Source organism: Nicotiana tomentosiformis, chromosome 12, assembly GCF_000390325.3.
Source record: "Nicotiana tomentosiformis chromosome 12, ASM39032v3, whole genome shotgun sequence".
In the NCBI taxonomy this organism is placed as follows: Eukaryota; Viridiplantae; Streptophyta; class Magnoliopsida; order Solanales; family Solanaceae; genus Nicotiana; species Nicotiana tomentosiformis.
This window is the reverse complement of record NC_090823.1, coordinates 128,489,689-128,511,125: the sequence shown is the minus strand read 5'-3', so window position 1 is coordinate 128,511,125 and position 21,437 is coordinate 128,489,689. Positions and strand designations below refer to the sequence as shown.

Below are 21,437 nucleotides of genomic sequence, written 5' to 3'. Positions count from 1 at the left end.
TTCCAAAACAATGATTCCGAAGAAGTCATAGCTTCTTTAAATGTTTGAGGCTCATTCTCCAATAAGAAAGTCACAAAATCTGGTCCAAATGAAGTAGACGTTCTTTGACGTTTACTACGTCTTGGATTCTCCTGATTACATGTACTTTCTTTTGTTTCTTCCCGAGGTCGTTTAGATCCTTTACCAAACGACTCACATTCCTTTTTATACGGATATATATTTTCAAAAAACTCAGCATTATCTGATTCTATAACCGTATTATTATGAATCTCGGGATTTTCTGATTTATGAACCAGAAATCGATATGCTTTACTATTTGTCGCATATCCTATGAAAACACAATCAACGGTTTTCGGTCCTATCTTTACCCTTTTGGGTTTAGGAACTTGCACTTTTGCCAAACACCCCCACACTTTAAAATAATTCAAGTTGGGCTTCCTTCCTTTCCATTGTTCATAAGGAATGGATTGTGTTTTGCTATGGGGCACTCGATTTAATATTCGATTAGCCGTAAGAATGGCTTCCCCCCACAAGTTCTGTGGCAAACCAGAACTTATCAACAACGCATTCATCATCTCCTTTAATGTGCGATTCTTTCTTTCCGCAATCCCATTAGATTGGGGCGTGTAAGGGGCTGTTGTTTGATGAATAATTCCATATTCTAAACATATTTCTTCAAAAGGAGATTCATATTCACCACCCCTATCACTTCTTATCATTTTTACTTTCTTGTTAAGTTGCGTTTCAACTTCATTTTTGTATTGCCTGAATGCGTCTATTGCTTCATCTTTACTATTCAGTAAGTAAACATAGCAATATCGAGTACCATCGTCAATAAAAGTTATGAAATACTTCTTTCCACCGCGAGATGGTATTGACTTCATGTCACAAATATCTGTGTGAATTAAGTCTAAAGGATTCGAATTCCTTTCAACTGACTTATAAGGATGTTTAACATACTTACATTCCACACATATTTGACATTTTGATTTTTCGCATTCAAACTTGGGCAGTACTTCCAAGTTAATCATTTTCCGCAAGGTTTTATAATTGACATGACCCAAACGCACATGCCATAAATCATTTGACTCAAGTAAGTAAGAAGAAGCTGGAATATTATTATTATTTTCAACAACCATTACATTGAGATTGAAAAGGCCCTCGGTGAGGTAACCTTTTCCCACAAATATTCCATTCTTACTAATTACAACCTTGTTGGATACAAAAACGCACTTAAAACCGTGCTTAACAAGAAGTCCAGTAGAGACTAAATTCTTTCTCATTTCGGGAACATGAAGGACATTGTTCAAAGTCATGACCTTGCCAGAAGTCATTTTTAGAAATACCTTCCCATATCCTTCAACTTTTGCTGTTGAAGCATTTCCCATATAAACTGTCTCTCCGGGTTCAGCAAGAGCATAGGTAGCAAAAGCCTCTCTAACTCCACAAACATGGCGAGTGGCTCCTGAATCAAACCACCACAGTTTAGGATTTCCCACCAAGTTACATTCAGAGAGCATGGCACACAAGTTATCAACATCATCATGGTTTACTACCATGTTTGCTTGACCCCTTTTCTTGTCTTTCTTCGGAGCACGACACTCCGTAGATTTGTGTCCGGATTTCCCACAGTTGTAGCAGTTTCCACTGAACCGCTTCTTGCTTGGGTTGTATTTCGGACCAGAAGCCTTCTTCCTCTTTTTGTTAGCTTCAACAATATTTGCTCCCATTATTGTTGAATTTCCACGGCCTCTCCTTTCAGCAGCTTTATTGTCCTCTTCAATTCTCAACCGAACAATGAGATCTTCAAGGGACATTTCCTTTCGTTTGTGTTTCAAATAATTTTTGAAGTCCTTCCACAACGGAGGCAACTTCTCAATCATTGCTGCTACTTGGAATGCTTCGTTGATTACAAGACCTTCAGCAAGTAGATCATGAATAATCACTTGCAATTCCTGGACTTGAGTAATAACAGACTTGCTATCTATCATTTTGTAGTCCAGAAATTTTGCGGCAACGAATTTCTTCATCCCGGCATCTTCAGTCTTATATTTCTTTTCAAGCGCATTCCACAATTCTTTGGATGTCTCCATGCTACTGTATACATTATACAGATTATCATCCAGTCCGCTAAGAATATAATTCTTGCATAAAAAATCAGAATGCTTCCACGCTTCAATCACGAGAAAGCGTTCATTATCTGGAGTTTTATCCGGCAGATCAGGAACATCTTCCTTGATGAACTTCTGTAAACATAACGTAGTTAAGTAGAAGAACATCTTCTGCTGCCAGCGTTTGAAATCAATCCCGGAAAATTTTCCGGGTTTTTCTGCCGGTGCCAACGCCGGTGTTCGGCTTGTCGTTGCGTTGGCAGTCGCCATCGGAACAGCTTGGTTTTCGTTTTCAGTCATCATCTTTTCTGTAAAAGAATGACACAAACAAACGTTTAATACACGTTTTCAAACTGGAGTAAAAATCACGTAGATTTTAATATCCAACAAAACGCCACGAAGGCTTTACTCTCCAAAACGGGAGTACACAAAACCACAAAGGTTTTAGTTTGCAGAATAATAAGAATAACACAAGTACAGAAATAAATATTAAATTCCTTAAGATTGTTATTCCCGGTCAATATTCCTGTATTTGTAAATATTAATTCTGCAAAATATAAGTTAACGTAATGAAACAATAATAATGAATTCGAGCCCACTGAATTCACAGTGTTTCCTTAAGGAATTTAATCCCCTCCTAGTACCCAAGGTAATGGATTATTTCCTCCCAGGATAGAACGAATTACACACTGGTGTAGCGGTACTTCAAACCCCAGTGTTTCGGCGAACACAAAGTTCGGTAGCAAATCACACTTACAGTTGCTTTGTTTGAAGTTTAAAAACAATGCAGAACAAAGGAGGAGATACTCAGAAAATCGAATGGAAATGCTGAGAGGAAGGAATGCAATGTATAGCTAATTGTATGTTGAGTTCTTGGTAATTTCAGTTGAGTTCCGAGTGTTTGTGGAGCAAGCACTTCATGGTGTGTGGAGCAAGCACTTCATGGTGGGAAGACCATTATCCGGCTGCCAATTATCAATACACGGATTGGAAAATATCCGTTACAAATACGGATAATCTTACGTTAATATTTACTATTAACAAATAAATTTGGTCCAAAAAATTAATCAATCAATCGATCATTTGACCAAATCCAAATCCGAATCCGAATCCGTAGCCGTAGCCGTAGCCGTAGCCGTAGCCGTAGCCGAAGCCGAGCCGAGCGAGCGAGCGACGACGACGGCGCGAGGCTTGCTTTCTTCTTAACTCTTTAAGAGCTACAAGAAGAGCAATCATATATATACCCACCAAAAATGTCTTCCACTTCCAATATGGGACAATGTCTTATTGTTAAGAGGGGGAAACTTAAAATTTTACTCAAAATTTCATTTTCCCTCCATTTCCCATTCACCCTCATTTTAAGAATATTACATCTTAAAATAAAACCTCAACAAGATGCACAAATTAGGACGCTGTTATTTTGCCAAAACCCAGTTTTAATCAAAATTCAGTTTGATGTTTCACTCACCAGCTTTTGACCTCTCCTTTGGTGACAGTGTTTGTTACGTTATTGGAATGTTTTGTCAGAAATACTACTACGGACTACAAGAAAATTTGAGAAAGAAGTAGAAATTTGGGATTGGGGTTTGCTGGAGTTCAATTGGGGAGCAAAATGGGAGAGAAATGGAGAAGGAATTTAAGGATTTGGATTAAAGACCCAAAAGTCCATATATTTAATGTGGTGGCATGTCTTGTCATATGTATTTTGGAGAAGTCAAATGTAGGTACTCCCTCCGTTTCAAATTAGATGAGGTACTTTCCTTTTTAGTATGTTTCAAAATAAATGATACATTTATAAATTTGGAAATAATTTAACTTTAAACTCTTCATTTTACCCATTTTACCCTTAATGAGAAGCTTTTATAACCACACAAGTGTCATGGCCCCACAAAACTTTTACCTCTTAAGCTTATAAGACCACAAGTTTCAAAAATCTTCTTCTTTTTTCTTAAACTCCGTGCCGAGTCAAACTACCTCATCTAAATTGAAACGGAGGGAATACAATGCAAACCGATTTACATGCAGTGGCGGAGCCACGTGTACTCAAGGGGTATCAACCGACAATCCTTCGTCAGAAAATTTCACTTTGTAGCTAGGTAAAGTTTACATTTTTATGGTACACACTATATATTGACAATTTCTATTATTTTTCTGATTTTTTTTGTTGTCACAGATTCTATTGTCTATTTTCGTCTTCTTGAGCTAAGGGTCTCTCGAAAACAGCCTCTTTACCCCTCCGGGATAGGAGGAAGGTCTGCGTACATTCTACCCTCCCCAGACCCCACTTGTGTGATTTTACTAGGTTATTGTTGTTGTTGTTACACTATATATTGACAGAAGAGAAGCTTTGGAGCAACAGTAAAGTTGTCTCTATGTGACCTATAGGTCACTGATTCGAGCCGTGGAAACAGCCACTAATGATTGCATTAGGGTAGGCTATCTATATCACACCCCTTGGAATGTGACCCTTCCCCGGACCCTGCATGAACGCGGGATGCCTTGGGCACCGGGCTGCCCTTTTACACTATATATTGACACCATTTGGCTTCTTCGTGAGTTTACTTCTTTATATTTTGATTCCCCTTATTAAAAATCTTGATTCCGCCACTAACTACATGATTGTAGTAGGTTAGCAAAACTCATATATATATATATATATATATATAAAATATTTCTTCACTTTTGAAGGTTCATAAATATGATTGTTTAGTGAATATGAATTATAGAAAACAGGTATATAGCATGTTTAGGTCCTTTTGATTACAACAAACCCAATATAGTCTCACAAGTTGGGTCTGGGGTCGGTATTGTGTACGCAAACCTTACCCCTACCTTGAAGGTAGAGAGGTTGTTTCCAACAGACCGTCGGCTCAAGGAAAAATGAAAAGAAAGCAGTAGTAGCAAGCAATAACAACAAGATAATAGAAAAATGAAGCAAAAGGAACAACATGTAGTAATACAAATCTAACAATAATAGAATACAAAACTAACACCACTACTACTTGTATTGGAAAGAAACACTCTTGACTACCTACTAGCGCTCAACCTTAATTCTCAACCTCTATATCTTCCTGACAAGGGTCATGTCCTCGGTAAGCTGAAGCAACGCCATATCCTGCCTAATCAACTCTCCCCAATACTTTTTTGGCCTACCTCTAACTCTTCTCAGACCCACCAAGACCAACCTCTCACACTTCCTTAGTGGGGCATCTGTACTTCTCCTTTTCACATGCTTAAACCATCTAAGCCTCACTTCCTGCATCTTGTCCTTCATCGGGACCACTCCAACCTTGGCCTGAATATCTTCATTCCTAATCTTATCAATCCTGGTATGCACGCACATCCATCTCAACATCCCCATCTCTGTTACTTTTATCTTTTGGACATGGGAGTTCTTGACTGGCCAACCTCTGCCCCATACAATATAGTTGGTCTAACAACCACGCTGTAGAACATATTTTTAAGTTTAGGTTGCACATTCTTATCTACTCACATAAAACACCGGATGCGAGCCTCCATTCACCTATCCCGCTCCAATACGGTGTGTAACATCCTCGTCAATCTCCAAATTTCCTTGGATAATAGACCCAAGGTGCTTGAAACTATCTCTCTTACGGATAACTTATTTATCAAGCCTCACGACCACGTCCACTTCATTGGTTTTGTTACTTAACTTGCACTCCAAGAATTATGTCTTGGTCCTGCTCAAGTTGAAACCTTTAAACTCCAGGGTCTGTCTTCAACCACCAGCCTCGCATTAATACCGCTTCACGTCTTGTCAATCAATACAATATCATCCGCAAATAACATACACCATGGCATCTCCCCTTGAATTTGACGTGTTAGTGTGTCCATCACCAAGGCAAATAAAAATGAGTTAAGAGCTGACCCCTGGTGCAACCCCATCACAACTAGAAAGTGGTCTGAGGCCCGCACGCGTCTTCACCCGGGTTTTAGCTCCCTCATACATGTCCTTAATCACCTTAATATAAGCAACATGCATACATACCTCTAGCCTCCAAACATCTCCGTAAAACCTCCCTCGGAACTTTATCGTATGCTTTCTCTAGGTCAATGAACACCATATGCAATTCCTTCTTCCTCTCCCTATACTGCTCAACCAACCTCCTTACAAGGTGAATAGCTTCCGTGGTCGAATGTCCTAGTATCCATGTTTTACGGTAGATTTAATTATTATATTTGCTCCTACAACGAAAGTTTCTTGAACCATCTTTGATATACAATTTATTTAACTCAAAACAGGACCTACATCGATATGTTAAAGTTTAGATCGTGATTCGTGAATGTCACCATAGTTCGATTCCACCTAAATATTTAGAAGATTTACTTGGGGGAAAAGATGGAAATATGAGTTGCTGGAGTGATTGGAAAGATAATAGGTGTGATTTTGGATGAATTTTGTACACTGGACCTGTAAGTTTAAGTTTCCACTTTTCAAGTGAGTGATTACCAAACATATTGATGTTAATTGTGTATATCAAAACATTTATTGCATTTGCATTTAAATTGTGGAGTGATCAATTTATGTGCATTAAACCTAGCAAACAAAAAAAATGGAATTTTGTTGTATTGGACAGAGAGAGAGAGAGAGAGAGAGAGAGAGAGAGAGAGAGTCGCAAGTATACCTTTGATATTGGCCAAAGTTCGACAAGCCGACCGTTATATAATCTAAGCCCCACGAGGTGTGATGGTTCAAACTGCTGCGGCAATGAACTTGAAGGATAGAACGGCCATTGAATCCACCGCAGGCTTGAAGGAAGACAAGTGACGGTGCTTTCCGAGCAAAAAATTTTATTATCAACTATTAATACCTGTAAGCTTTGCATCCTCTTGAATACCTTGTTATGATTTATATTTTCATCCTCAAAATTGTAACCTTTTGGGATCTTTAGGCTTCCCACCTTTTTTGTTTTCTGTAAAGAAAGAAACATATATCTATTTGTCAAGGAATCATTAAAAAAAACAGAAAAAACTCAACGGAACAAAGTCACAATACTATCAGCTTACAAAACTATCAATTTTGTTCAAATATCCCTTACCAACTTTCCAGCAAAAAGGTCATGAACCTCCTCATGAAGCCATATTCTGCTGTTTGTGTGCTCTTCCTTGAGGACATTTTCACCCATTCCTCTAATCAAACTATGCATATTAAATATGTAGCTGTAGCCATCTCTACTGATGGATAAGAGAGATTTTTCAATGAGACGGCTTATTTCTATCAAGTGAAGAATACCACAACTCTTAAGTATTCGTTCCTCATAATATCTTTGTTCATGACTGTACAAGCATGCGATATCCAAAAATATTCTCATCTCATCTTTATTCAATCAATCAAGACCAATCTTAAGTTTTCCTAAAATGTCATCATTAGGGATTTTCTTCAGTCTATCAATTATATCTCTCCATTGCTCTTTGTTTCGTCCACAAAAAGAAGGACCCAAAACTTCAAGAGCTAATGGGAGCCCATCAGCATACTTCACCACTTCCCTTGAAAGCTCCTCAAAATCTCTCTCTGGAGATTTTCTCTTGAAAGCATGCAGGCAAAACAGTTCAAGAGCATCATTCTCAGATAATAGTAGGACTTCATACACTTTGTTCTCCCCTACATGAGCGATTATCAGGTGCTTGTCTCTCGTGGTAATCAAAACTCTACTACCCCCGCCAAACCACTCTGTCCCTCCAACTAAAAATTTTAGTTGATTTAGATGGTTTACATCATCAAGAATGACCAAAACTTTCTTCCAGCAAAGCTGATTCCTTATAAGTATGGCACCTTCGCGTTCACTAGTTATAGGTATCTTTTTCCCCAATAGCTTACGGATGAGAGCTTGTTGTATCCATGTAAGACCCTTTTTCTGGTATATTTCTCCAACATCACCAAGAAAACAATCAGCATCAAATAGATGACGATATCTCTCATATATGATACTTACAATTTCTGTCTTGCCAATACCGCTCATCCCCCATATTCCAATGGAACGAACATCATTTGATTCCATATCCCATAATGAAATTATTTTCTCAATTTGAGGTTCCACGCCCACTAAGCTTCCGGATGACGTTGGGATAGCTTGAAGTGACTTTGGTAATATGTAATCAACTACCTTATTGATGCAATCAACCTCATCCCTACACATTACGATGCAAAGGGACACTATGTAAATTAAACAGACGTTAACATAGTGTTTTAATAGACTCTCTAAAATAAATGCTCACAATAATGCTACAGGATAGCTTTACTCATTGTTAATTATAATGTTATATCTCCAAAAATCTACTCTAGAAATAATTGTAAGCCTTATCTAGATAAATCAGAAAAATATCTTCCATCAATTATATATTCCTGATTGCATAATTTTACTGTTTTACCTATCTAAGTCCAATAATCAACTAAACGTTTTCAAAATATTGCAGAACAAAATGACGATATTATAAGACAAATCTGGAGAATCGTAAGAAAATCACGACATCTTCCAATGATGCCTATATACCATATCAAGAAGAACTTATTATGTGACATTCCTAGTACCATCGGTACATTATTAAAAAAGCACATGCTCAAGGTCTGTTCATTAAATTTGTTTTTTAATTATAAATACAAGTAAACCGACTACATGTCTCTGCTTCCTGGATCGGATCTTCTTTTCTTTTTACGCAAAATACACAGATGATACTTGTTTGGACATGTAACTTAACTTATAGTTTGGTCCTATTTCCTCCTGTAAAACAAGAAAGCAGAACAGAAAAAGAAAAAGAAAGCATACTTATAATTTTTTAGATCATGTCCTGATAATTTTCCAGCCTCCGCAAATGCATCCCTCCATCTTTGAACCTTCTCCATATCATCTTTGTATTTTTCCTCATGTTGGGAAAATGACTCGGCAAATGGTGGATTTTGATGGCGTACATCAGATGGACTCACATCATAAAAGATTGGAATCACAGTCTGCTCCAATTCACTTTGACACTTTATGATGTGTGCAAGCTCCTCTGAGCACCATTTTGAGGATGCATAGCTTTTTGAGAATATCACGACGGCAAATCTAGACTCTTCTATGGCTTTCAGAAGTTCATAAGAAATTGATTTTCCCGTTTCCAGCCGGTCATCATCTTTGAAAGCATGTATTCCTCTCTGTTCTAGAGCATTATAGAGATGACTCACAAAGTTTTTACGTGTATCTTCACCTCTAAAGCTCAAAAAGACATCATACTTCCAATCTTTGGAAGGAGAAGCATAAGACATTGTTGAAGAATATTGCTAAAGATCAACTAACAGTAAATTATCAGCTTTTGGTATATGGTGAGAAAACTGACACAATTGGGTTGTTGAGGTGCTTAATAATTAAGGAGAAATAGTTGAAGCCTAAGAGGCAAATCAGTTCTCATCTATGTGAATGCAGAATTTGGTCTTCCAATCTGTCATAAAATTGAACCCTGCCTTTATTTCATTATTAAAATGGTGCACTAAGCTCCCGCTATTCAGGAAAGATCAAGAAAAGCCAAAGTTGGAAAAGACGAAGAAAAACAAATGAGAAGGCAATCAACACAAATTCTTTATTAGAATTAATACTACTTTTACTTGCAGTTAAAACATTGAATGTGAGACTGAGATTGTACAAGTTTTATCTAAATCACAATAATTAAGAAAGTTGTTGTTAATAAAATGGATAACATCTGGAGGTTAAATGGCAGTACATGTTACAATAATATTTTAGCATATGTGTGCACTAGCCTGTAAATAGAGAGCTGTATAAATACAGTATCTAAGTACTACTGTATATTTTAGGCATTGATACATTTTGTTAGAATTCATGTTGTTTTAAGCCGTTAGACTTGTCATTAAGCTCTCGATCGACGGTGAATGTACTCTGATTTAGTATTGTTGATGATATCTAAGTTGTTGTCACATTTTAAGTCAATGTCTGGTATGAAGTCTTCTTATCATTCCATATTTGTACTTATATACATTTTTTCCACACGTTAATTTACACTGCTTTATAAAATTAGGCCGAGGTAGTATGTTCCATCACTGTCTCTGTGACATTATTGTGAAGAGGTCCAACTCCTAAGAAGGTCCCAGGGAACTATTTGTTGTCCACTTTCTTTTGTTTTTTTACTTGAGTTGAACCTGAAATGGCATGGACCAACCGACCAAGGCAAATTGAACACATCATTACTACGTAAAACTATCTTATAAGTGTCAAATTCACATTTAGTGATAGCTCACACAATTTGGGGAGTCTACGCAACATAGCTCAAAAGTATTTTTCAAAAAAGTACTTTTGGCGAGAAACAGTTTGTATTTGGCTAATTAATTTGAAAATTACTTTGGAGCCGTAATTACCTAAGTTGCTCGAACTCGGGTGCGGGTATCCGATACGGGGACGGATCCGAGTATCGGATTCGGCAAAATCTAAATTTTAAGATTCGGGGGTGTGGATCCGGATATGGATACGGCTGCGAGGATTCTGTTAATAAAAAATAGAGCTATAAAAATATTGTAAATTTTAAGAGATATTCTGTGAAAAACTTACATGAATATTGTAGAATTCAATCTTTCATTCTCCAAGATGGACATTATTCTTTCATTCTCCTAAATCTGTTTTATTTTTCATTTTGAGAAATAAAATTCTCAATTTTTCTCCCAAATTTGTCGATGGACTCCGGTCAAAGTGTCCAAAGTCAGTTGACCGAATCCGGGACGGGGACGGCACCAAAATCGAAGAGTTCGTGCAACTTAGGTAATTACTGTTTGGACAAACTTCTAAAAAGTGCTTTTTAAGTGTATTTTTCTCAAAATTGCTTTTCGAAAAAGTGTTTTCGGGGGAGAAGCTACTTTTTTCAACAAGAATTGTTTCTACTTCTACCCAAAAGCATTTTTTTTTCTTTTAAAAGCTTGGTCAAACAACCTAATAGCATGTTTGGCCAAGGTGTAAAAATCAGCTTATTGAGAAGTGCTTTTCTCAAAAGTACTTTTGGTGAGAAGCAGTTTATGTTTGGCTAATTAATTTGAAAAGCACTTCTGAGTAGCAATTAGTGTTTGTCCAAGCTTTTAAAAACTGCTTCTAAGTGTATTTTTCTCAAAAGTATTTTTCATAAAAGTGCTTTCGAAAAGAAGGTACTTTTTTCTGATTCTCCAAAACTGCTTCTGCTTCTCCTCAAAAATATTAGCTTCACTTCAACTTTGAAAAAAAATACTTAATTCCAGAATTGAAGAAGCTTGGTCAAACAAACTATAACTCTAGAAGAAAAAGAAAACTTTTGGCCAAACAAAACATTTGGCGAAAAAAGAAGCTTGGCCAAACGGACGGTAAGACTTTTATACCTTTTTCACTATTCATATTCTTTATGGGAAACTTCTTATCACCTTCCTATTTCATGTCATAAAAATTGTAGTCCAACTTTTTCACTATTGTAGTGAGAAATTAAAGAGTGAAACAAAGAAGAACGCCTGAAAAAGGAGCAGTGATGAAAAAGGAGAAAAAAAGTAAAGTTGAAAAGAGAAAACAAAAGGCAAAAAATTACTAAAAGGGAAGCAAAATTAAAGAAAATGATGCTCCAATCTCGCTACCCAGATGTTTACACGCAGAAAACTCAACAAAATTGGTGCTTAGAACAATTAAAGAGTGATAAAAAGTTAAAACTTTACCTTTTTCACCATAGTTAATAGGTGGTAAAAACTGACAGCAAGTTGTGGAGTTGGAGTTGGCTTTGGTCAAGGATCAAGTAGCAATAGAGGTGGCGCCGGCGGAGGAAGCTATCCCAAAATCTCTCTGATCTCCTCATATCGCCGGACTTCCGATGGAAATACAATAATTTATAACAGGTTACAAAAATAGTTTGGATAAAAAACTTTTAAAAAACTTGTTGAATTCCGATAAGAATCATGTTATCTTACAAGATGTTAACCAAATGCATAACAAAATGTATTTAACTTTTATATTTGTTAAGTCTTTCCTAGCCTTAAATTGGGATTCCTAGCCTTAAATTGAGATTTCTAGTTGGAAGACTAGTAATTCTTGCATAAGTAATAATAACTCGTTTTTTATCCGTATCACATACGGATCGGGTAGTAATTAGATTTGGGTGTAATTGGATGTAATTACACAGTTTAACATGTTTGTTTGACCAAGTAATTATTTAGTTAGCATAGAATTTGGTGTAATTGGAAAGGTGCAATTATAATTGGTGGTAATTATATTGTGTAATTACATGGTTACTTTTTAATTTTTTTTCTTTTTGTTTTTATTTTAATTTATTTTCTTTATAACTTTTTATTTCTATTATTTTTATTTTTTATTTTTATTTTTTTTACCTTTTAATTTTTAAACATATTTTTCTTTATACATTATTTATCTTTTATTTCTCTACCTTTACTTCTTGTGATTTCATGTAATTGCTTGTATATTTTATTTTTTATTTATTTTATTTTCTTCATTTAGTGTAACTGCGTTATTATTCTAGTTTTTGAAACTACACCTCCTAATATTAGAAATGAGTCATTAACAAATTTGGCATATTATGAGTGATGTCATTAAAGTAGAATTTCGTTGTTTAATAGGGTTATAAACTTATTATGTTTCCTAATCTTAAGTTGTATTGGAACTTATTTTTATTATGTTGAAATTTGACATATGTTAAACTTTTTTTTTTTGGATTTGAAATTGTGTCATATTTATGGTTCCACTTTACTTGTTATTTCACATTGTATGTTATTCATTTTTTAGTTAGAATTGATAGATTAGTTTTGTCAAATATTTGAATAATATTATGACATTATATTTATAAATATTAATTTATTTTATAAAAATGCATTCTATGATGTTCTTACAAGACGTATGTTTTTAGTTTTTATAATTAATTAAACTAAATATTATTAATTTGAAATATATATATCAATTATTTTTACAATATTAGTTATAAATATATGATGACTAATTAATTTATATTCAAGAAAAAATATGCTAAATACCAAATCTAATATCATTTATACTTATATAAAATTATTTATAGGCATATATTTATTATATTAACTTTTAAGTTTGATAATTACTTCATTTAAAATTTAATATAACTGTGTAATTACACGTGTGCAACCAAACGGTACGCTTGTAATTATACTATAATTACATTATGACAAACAAATAAAGCGTCGTAATTATAATATTGTGTAATTACTAGCCAAGTAATTACACTAATTCTAATTATCCGGTGTCTTTCCAAACATACCTTAGTAAATAAAGGTATTTTGTGTGCCGCTTTTGGTACGAATAATCTCAATTCGGGCGCACAATTCCACTAATTTTCACATGATATTTATTATGTCCCAACACCAACACATAGTATAAGGTAATTCTGTCTTCCAACAGTAGAAATTGTTTTGCAATATTTATAGGTAAATTTGGATATTTTCAACGTGATATTTAAAATCTTCAAAAATTTTGAATAAAAATTATAAACTATTACGAATATATAAAAAGTACGCTTTACTATTTTACATTTAAATTTGCTTCTATTATGCAGGGGCATATACATTTTGATTAGTAGGTTAGCAAACTATTGATTGAGATTTATCGAAAGCTCGAGATATGATAATATCTAGTAATTTCTTATATTTTGCTGAGTGAAGTTTCAAATCCCAAATCTTATTGTAATTGTCTGTTTGATATCTCAATTGCAGGAATCCAGTAGTGAATTCGAGATTTGAAAAACCGAGCTAGGAGTTTTGCGAAGAAACTCGAAAATCACAGTTATGAAGTAAAAAAAGTTGTAATTGAGAGAGAGAGAAGTTCTAGTAGTATTATCACTGATGATTCTCAAATGATACAATGTAATCCTTTTATGAATAAATACATGACTCTTTCCGGAAGATTCTTATTTCTCAAGTAACTAACTAACACTATCTGTCAGCTGAATTGGACTCAACTAACTGCTAAGTAATTTTGCTGAGCTGGTTGCGATCACGTTGTATTTTGTATATCAGTTCTCCCTCCTTCGGAAGATCCTTGACCACAAGGATCAAAATGAGGGAACCTGATCTTTAGTACAATAAGAAATTCCCATGTAGCATCATTTGTAGGTAAACCTATCCACTTAACTAGGACATGAGCCACAACTTTATTCTCTTCAACATTCTCCTTTCTAAAATAAACTCTGGATTATGGCAATGAGGGCTAGCAATATCAGTACTAGGAGGATAAGTGATATGTTTGGGCAATTCATAACATTTCTTTAGTAGGGATACATGCATAGTGAGATATATCTCTACTGATGGGGAAAATTGGAGAGTGTATGCCACAACTCCCACCTTCTTGATAATCTAAAATGGTCCATAGTATTTAGCAGCCAATTTGTGGAATGGTCCATAGTTTTAATTCTCTATTGATCAGAGTGCTCTCTACATCAGCCGAAGCTGATTCACCTAGCAGATAAGGTAAGTGCAGAGGAGGTGGTATTCCAAAAAGGGCCTCATAGGAGTTGTTAATATCCAATTTTGCCCTCATATTTTATAAAATATTCTATACACTCTCAAAATATCATTTTGCATTATTACCCAATTTACAAAAGTCATATAAGTATTTTTTATAATTTTTAAAGTTTTAAAATTGATTGTCTTATATTTAAATTTTTCAAATATTTATTAGTTATTTTGGGATGATTTACTCATCCGAATTTCTTTTTTATACCCACACATGTGTTTTATAACATTTTACCTTATTTCATATAATTACATTTGTATTTTTGAGCTATATACACAATTTTTGCAATAATAGCCTATATTCTATACATAATTATATTTATTACATTATTTATGCGAAAATAGCATTTTTTAAAATATTTTTACAATGTTAAGCTATTATTTTCAAGTATTTTACTGCATAAATAATATTTTTATTATTTATTAATTATTTATTATAAATTATTTTAATAAATTTCGTGTATTTAAATGATGGCCCAATTTTGTGTTGATTTCGGACCAAAATTATGGCTCAAAATCCTTAGCTCAATTCCCCAGCCCAAACTAGACGACCCCTTTAATAAACTCGGTCGTGGCCCGTCTCAAGGACCCCCTCCCCCCCCCCCCCCCGTTTCCCCTTTGATCTTGGCTGTTGATCTTAAATGATCAACGGCCCATAACATCCATTCCACTCTCTTTATATTCCCTCGCCCAAACCCCAGAGACCCATTTCCCCTCCAAGCTGCCTATGTATTCTCTCCATCTCTCTACCCTCACACCAAACCCTAGCCGATCATGGAGCCTCTCTCCTATTCCTTCCTTATACACGTTCATACGGGGTTTCTACTTACCTTTTCTTCTATTATCACTCAGTTATGGTGACTTTCGTTACCATTATATTTATGAAAAGTTCTATTCTCACAGATCTGGCTTTGATTGTATGGTTCTGGGTGTGATTGTGGTTCTATACACTTAAGAAGAGAAATTTCTCTTGTATATGGTGTGTCTCCAGTGATTCTACCGTGGTTGGGGCTTGTGAACGATTTGCCCTAAGTCCGAATCCAAATAGGGTTCGGAGTTCTTACTTCCTCTGTTTATTTTAAGTATGCAAGGAATATTTTCTTTCCTTTTTGTGTTGATTGATTATATTTCCTTGTTTGTTCGTCCAAGCTTGCTACTATATAAACCACTTCCCCGTTCCCCTTCTAGGACCTAACAACTACAGCTACAACTATTATTACAACTACTGTTCTCACACTCTCACTCATTTTATACTATTCTGAGACTTTTGATTTTGGCTGGCTGAAAGCCAAAGTCACTGAAATCCGTTCATTATCCTTCTCCAGTGCAAGCACTGCTTAGAGCCCACTTCGAGGCTCTTGTGAACTCTAAAGCACTAGACATTTGGGGTTTCATTGTTCTCCTACAATCACCGCTATTTCTGAGATTTTGAGTTTCTCATTCTTTGTTCGCTTTGTTTGCAACTGGTTAGTACTTCATACCTTCGCAATTCTACTTTCTTCTATTTGTGTTTGTGATATCTGCACTAGTGCTACTTGAATTTTTGAGTTAATGTTGTTTCGATAGTATGCCACTTTGTATACAAGCATGTTTGTCTTAATACCATTTTGTAGTGTCAATAGCTTCAACTCTGTTTAAGTCCTGATTTTAACTCATGCATAGTTAGCTAAGTTGATTCATGATATTTGCTTGGTTCATAATTAAACTTGATTGATGTTTGTCGCACCTTGTTTTGATTTATTATACTAAAACCCTAAGGAAACTATGTTCTTGCTGAGAATTGATCTCTTCCTCTTGAATCCTTTATTCATAACTTATTGTTTCTCCGTAAATCATGTGACAATACTGTCTAAATGCTTAGCCTAATGTGCTCTCCTTCCACTGCTAGCCTTAATGAATACCCATTATATGTGTCCAACCTGAATGATTTCTAATCATTATGTTTATGTATAGCTGGTTACTTATACTTGTTGCTTGTTATGAGTCTATGCCTTAGATTCATGTGAGGAACTAATTCATGCCCAGAATTTGTCCAAATGAACTACTTTCTGCCGAGTCCGTCATGTAAAATCTGTTATTTTCTTAGAGTCAATTCATAAGGAATCTATATGCTAATACTATCTTTGTGTTACACTCAGTATGATTAGGCTTTCTATTGATTGATTGTTTGTCTGTTTGTTATGTGTAATTGTCATTACTTGACTATGATTCTGTTTGACCTTCTTAACTTAAACTCCTCAGTTCAAAATCCTTTTAGGGCTAACTATAGATCATGCTCCATTCTGAACTTATTCTGGAAAAACTTAGCATGTTCATCGCGTATGTGTCTAGTATGTTTACCCTGTTAACCTCAAATGACATGTCTCCCTAACTCCTCTAGTGTTATGTATATCTTTAGCATGCTATCATGTGCTTAATGATTCAACCCATGTTGTTAGTTTTCCATGACAAATTTATCATGTTGGAAATTAAGTCTATTGATTCTCTTAGTTTCCTATTCTTTACTTAATCAATCCTGTCACTCTTGATTCTGAAGTACCAGTGTGTTTATGAATCCTATTAAATGTCACACAATCATGTCTCTATGAGGTATTCCTTCAGGGATGTTTAGTTAATTTTCATGTGTGGTCCATTAACTTAGTTGTTAAGTGGTAAACATTGTAATTGTGGGGCTTGATATTAGTTCATGTGTGGCTTTGGGTTGTGCAAATGGACATACTCTCCTGTTGAGAGATGCATTTGGATCTGGACTTGCCATTCGAGTGAAAGAGTCTGTTGAAGGCCCAGGCAGTATTGGGTTACTTTCGTTTGGGCATGTTCTTGGGTCTGCAGTTATTCCCTGTGTAATATTCGTATTTTTTTCATTATCTGGGCATGTCATAATATGTAAACAAATGATTGCGGATTAGTAATAATGGGGGTTGTGATACTTTAATTTCCGCCTAAATGGGTTGAAAACCTATCCATAGGATCTGTTTACTTTGCTTGCTATTTGTTTGACGTGCTACACATAGAAATCATGCCTATAGAAAATCACACACCTCACTTAACTTGTCTAATACCCGCAAATTATTCAAAACATGTTGATTTGAGTAAATGTTGTGCTTGTTTCCATGTCTACTTATATGTGCTATTAGACAGCATATTTATAGGAACCAAACGCCAATAATTACTTGTTTAATTATTAGACAGCATGCCTATAGGATGCAATAATACACGCCTTTGCTAATGCTCATCTAGATACCATGACTATAAGGTTTTAACTAGTTGAATAATCGGCCACTTCTGTTGTTTATTATGTTGCTCTCCTAGATGACATGCCTATAGGAACAAGCATGATAAAATCAAGTTCAAACATCAACTATTAGAAGTCCTGCCCATAGGATATTGTTACTCGCCTAAGAAGCATGTCTATAAAATCAAACGCTGGTAATTCAGAGTTTTCAAACGGTTTTACTACCTCATTGCGCAAATAATTTAAAGATTATGCCTATAGGGCTTTTAATACATGTAATCTACATGTTCGTTAGTCTAAAACAACAATACTGCATGTACGACACTTCAAATCAGAATCACATAGAGGTCATGTCTATAGGACTTAATTACTCTAATATGTCTTAATTCTGAAAATATCTGCTGCCTAATATAAGAATCTGCCCGCGTGCATTTGTTTCTTGTCTGTGAAGGCTAACTTGAGCCATTTATTGTCTTTATATGTAGTCCCACATGTTTTGAATGCACACGTAGTTCTATCATTTTGAGCACCCTAGGTAAAGTCTAGAACCATCCAAATAGTAGGTCCAAAGCCTCCTGGACCATATGCATGGGACGGGTAGTGCACGCATAGGACATGGTTTAGAATTGAATTAGAGCGCATTAATTAAAAAACTTTAACATAGTAAATGGGTAACATGAGATGATAGTCTGTTCCCCCTGAATAATATGAGCAACCCCCTTATCCTAAGGAAGTTGCGAAGTATTATTTAAGTTGCACGGGGTGATCCTTTAGGCTAAAAAACTTAGGACCCCCCTCCTTTATATGTTTAGTGTTCGCACTGTATCTCTTGAACTTAGAATAATTAAGTTGTATCCTACAACCTCTTAAGACTTGTACTGGTTATTTATATACAATTTATTTCTTGTGCGATTTCCTTTATACTTGTCTACATCATAGTAGAACTTTTAAATTCCTTGTCTTCCCTCGCTTACATGGTCATATAAGACAATCCAATAATCTCACATAGCATAAACTTCGATCGGGACGCACAGTTGTGGACCTCGAAGAGTACCTAATACATTCCCTTTGAAGTAATTTGAGCCCTTACCCGATCTTTGGTGACGTAGACTAATTAAACAAAGTTATTCGCAAGTAGGTGCCTTAACACACTTTAAAATCATTAAGTGACGACTCTTCTCTTTTAATAATACCTATTTAAAAGAGTCGTCACATATCGAAACCCGCTTTCGATAGAAAAAGGGGCACGATAGCATGGCGACTCTGCTGGGGATATACTTAGGCTTTTACCATAATAAATTTTGCTTGTGTGGGATTGTTCATCGAATTGCTTTATTTGATTTCTTTCATGTACCTCCTTTTTCCCGTCCCCTTATTTGCTCGAAATTGCTACATCATGAACCTCCCTTCCCAGTCTCCTTTATTTTTTTCATTTAATTATATTTTTCAAATTTTGTGAACCATGCTAACTATTTCCTTTGTCTTTTCTTTTCCCTTTCTCTTTCGCTTATTTTATCGCATTATTTAATACTGCCTTTATGTGCTTTTACCATGTAAATTACTTGAATATATGTTATCACTTTCGCACAAGCATGTTTTCAACATCATGTTCACTCGTGCCAATTATCAACATAGCGGCGCTTGATGAGTGTCCGCACTTTTTTTGTAAATACCCTTGTCAAATCGGAAAGGCTTATTAGCGGTAGACTAGTCGATCAGCGGTGCAGTCGACGGTCTTGTATATTTCCCTCTCAAGTCATCCACTTGAGAGTATCAGTCTAGACCCTTACAGAAGCCTACTCTGATTGAAAATGTGCATGCATCATGTTGAACCTAGGATGGATGAATACCCTTGGTAAATTCAGTCCATTTAGATAACCTTGCCCAAAGTCTAATGGGATTTTTACAATCTCGAGTGACAACTTCATACTTTATGTGCATTATTTGGAGAAGTATGTGCTAATATGCTGAATATTTATTGTCTTAAACTATTCTAATTTAGGAGGGGTAGGACTAACTCATTCAAAGCATCCTTATCTCTTGTGCCTTCCCCATAACAGCTTATTTGTATATCTATATCTCTTACATAACTATATTTACTCGCTTGCTATTTATTTCAAAGCACTCAGGACATGTTTTTCAAAATCACTCCACGCTTAACACAATCAAGTCCTGAACATTTTTTAGACTTCTATTCTTAGGCTCAAATAATGCAAATCTTGGGCCTGAACAATCTATCTTCCCGTCCCGCGGTCATAACCTCCTATTTTGCCTAAATGAAGAATTACATCCATTGTTTACATAAAAGGACTGATCTATCATTATCATCAGTCATAGTTAATGGTGTGATTTCTTTCTCAAAGGATATTTCATCTCAACTGTCCTTATGTGGGTATAACTTTTTCAAAATGAGATTACCCTTCAATTGTCGCTATCCTCTATTCAACCCACTCCAGATCATGCCTTAGGACTAGCATCCAAATAACGTCATTTTTAGATATTCGTTCTGTATCCCAACTTATGCAATACTCGAGCTATATAAAACTTTCTTAACTTGGGTTCTTCAGACTTTTTTGTCCAACTGGCATAATATTCTATTTTTAAAAGATAGGGCATTTCGCTTGTTCATACAATCAATCTCCGCTCTGTCAATGTAATTCAACTTTACTTAGCAGTCAAATGTGGCATAATAGTTTGTTTCCTTGCATATCTTGCACGTCTTTACATCCAAGGCATAACATCCAAAGTTCAAGGAGGTTAGACCCATGTGTTTTCTTTCGGCACTTTGTTTGCTTAATTCTAGAATATGCGCCCGAGTCTTAGTTCATTGGGACCTTCCCAAGAATTTCAGTCTTAATGGTCAATACCACACAAGCGCTACACTATTACTCTACCAATCTCCAGCCACTCCACCCACCCACCCATGATACTCTTCTGCAATTGTTTTGTCTAAGCTCGATCTTGTTGTAACACTTTGTCCTTTTGGAGCATTCACCGGGACTTTAATAGAGGACTATCCTATCATATACATCTTGCACTCTCAAACGATTCTATAAGTTTCAAACCTGAACTATGCTTGACCTGATTTCCGTTTAAGAGGGTATACGTAGGCAGCCATGTGGGTTCGGTCACATCATAATAAAATTTTTATTCCCCCTACTGTCCGGAACCGGGGCAAGATTTCAATTTTTGTCAGTATCATTACGTCAAGGATCGCCAAGAAGTGTATTGCCTGGAGTATGCATTTAAACTGGGGCAGAATTTTGAGGAGGGTCCTCAAAATTCTGAGTTGAGAAGGTTGCAATGTCTCAAAGCATGTCACAGTCTCCAATTCGACAAAATTATTTGTTTTATGCATCATCACATATTTTGAACAATTGTATTTCTCACAAATGATTTATCACAAATGCATATTTTTGAAAATTTTATTTCTGTAGTAGCCAGATATTACCCGGGGTGACTCGAACAAGCCATCAAGACGAGGAGCAAAAGCAAAATGAGGAATCAAAGGCACGAATCAACCCTCCCCCCCCCCCCCCCCCCCAAAAAAAAAAACTTACAATCTTTCTTTGGACAGTGGCATAACGGACAT

The 21,437-nt window shown here is 35.6% G+C and overlaps 2 protein-coding genes across 3 annotated transcripts; both read right to left on the bottom strand.

Moving 5' to 3' along the window:
- Window positions 1-1,098: 1,098 nt before the first annotated feature.
- Window positions 1,099-7,444, bottom strand: LOC117279216 (disease resistance protein Roq1-like). Its single transcript, XM_070191481.1, has 3 exons — window positions 7,172-7,444; window positions 6,758-7,045; window positions 1,099-2,419 (listed from the first exon to the last, which is right to left on the bottom strand). The coding sequence occupies exons 1-3, from the start codon at window positions 7,442-7,444 to the stop codon at window positions 2,411-2,413; spliced, it is 570 nt and encodes a 189-aa protein (XP_070047582.1). The 3' UTR covers window positions 1,099-2,410.
- On the bottom strand, window positions 7,172-12,061 carry LOC104106305 (disease resistance protein Roq1-like). 2 transcript variants are annotated; one of them, XM_009614824.4, is made up of 3 exons: window positions 11,782-12,061; window positions 8,897-9,264; window positions 7,172-8,261 (listed from the first exon to the last, which is right to left on the bottom strand). In XM_009614824.4, the coding sequence occupies exons 1-3, from the start codon at window positions 11,791-11,793 to the stop codon at window positions 7,460-7,462; spliced, it is 1,182 nt and encodes a 393-aa protein (XP_009613119.2). In that variant the 5' UTR covers window positions 11,794-12,061; the 3' UTR covers window positions 7,172-7,459. The 2 variants fall into 2 exon arrangements, with proteins under 2 accessions (XP_009613119.2, XP_009613118.2); XM_009614823.4 differs by having other exon boundaries at window positions 8,897-9,548; window positions 11,782-12,060.
- Between the last annotated feature and the right edge of the window lie 9,376 nt (window positions 12,062-21,437).

Excerpts from the sequence above, each read along its gene's own strand:
- LOC117279216 (XM_070191481.1), bottom strand. The coding sequence starts at position 7,444 with ATGAGAATATTTTTGGATATCGCATGCTTGTACAGTCATGAACAAAGA. Across the intron at positions 7,046-7,171 it reads ACCTTTTTGCTGGAAAGTTG|AAAACAAAAAAGGTGGGAAG; the intron begins GTAAGGGATATT and ends CTTTCTTTACAG.
- LOC104106305 (XM_009614823.4), bottom strand. The coding sequence starts at position 9,375 with ATGTCTTATGCTTCTCCTTCCAAAGATTGGAAGTATGATGTCTTTTTG. Across the intron at positions 8,262-8,896 it reads CATGATCTAAAAAATTATAA|GGATGAGGTTGATTGCATCA; the intron begins GTATGCTTTCTT and ends CGTAATGTGTAG.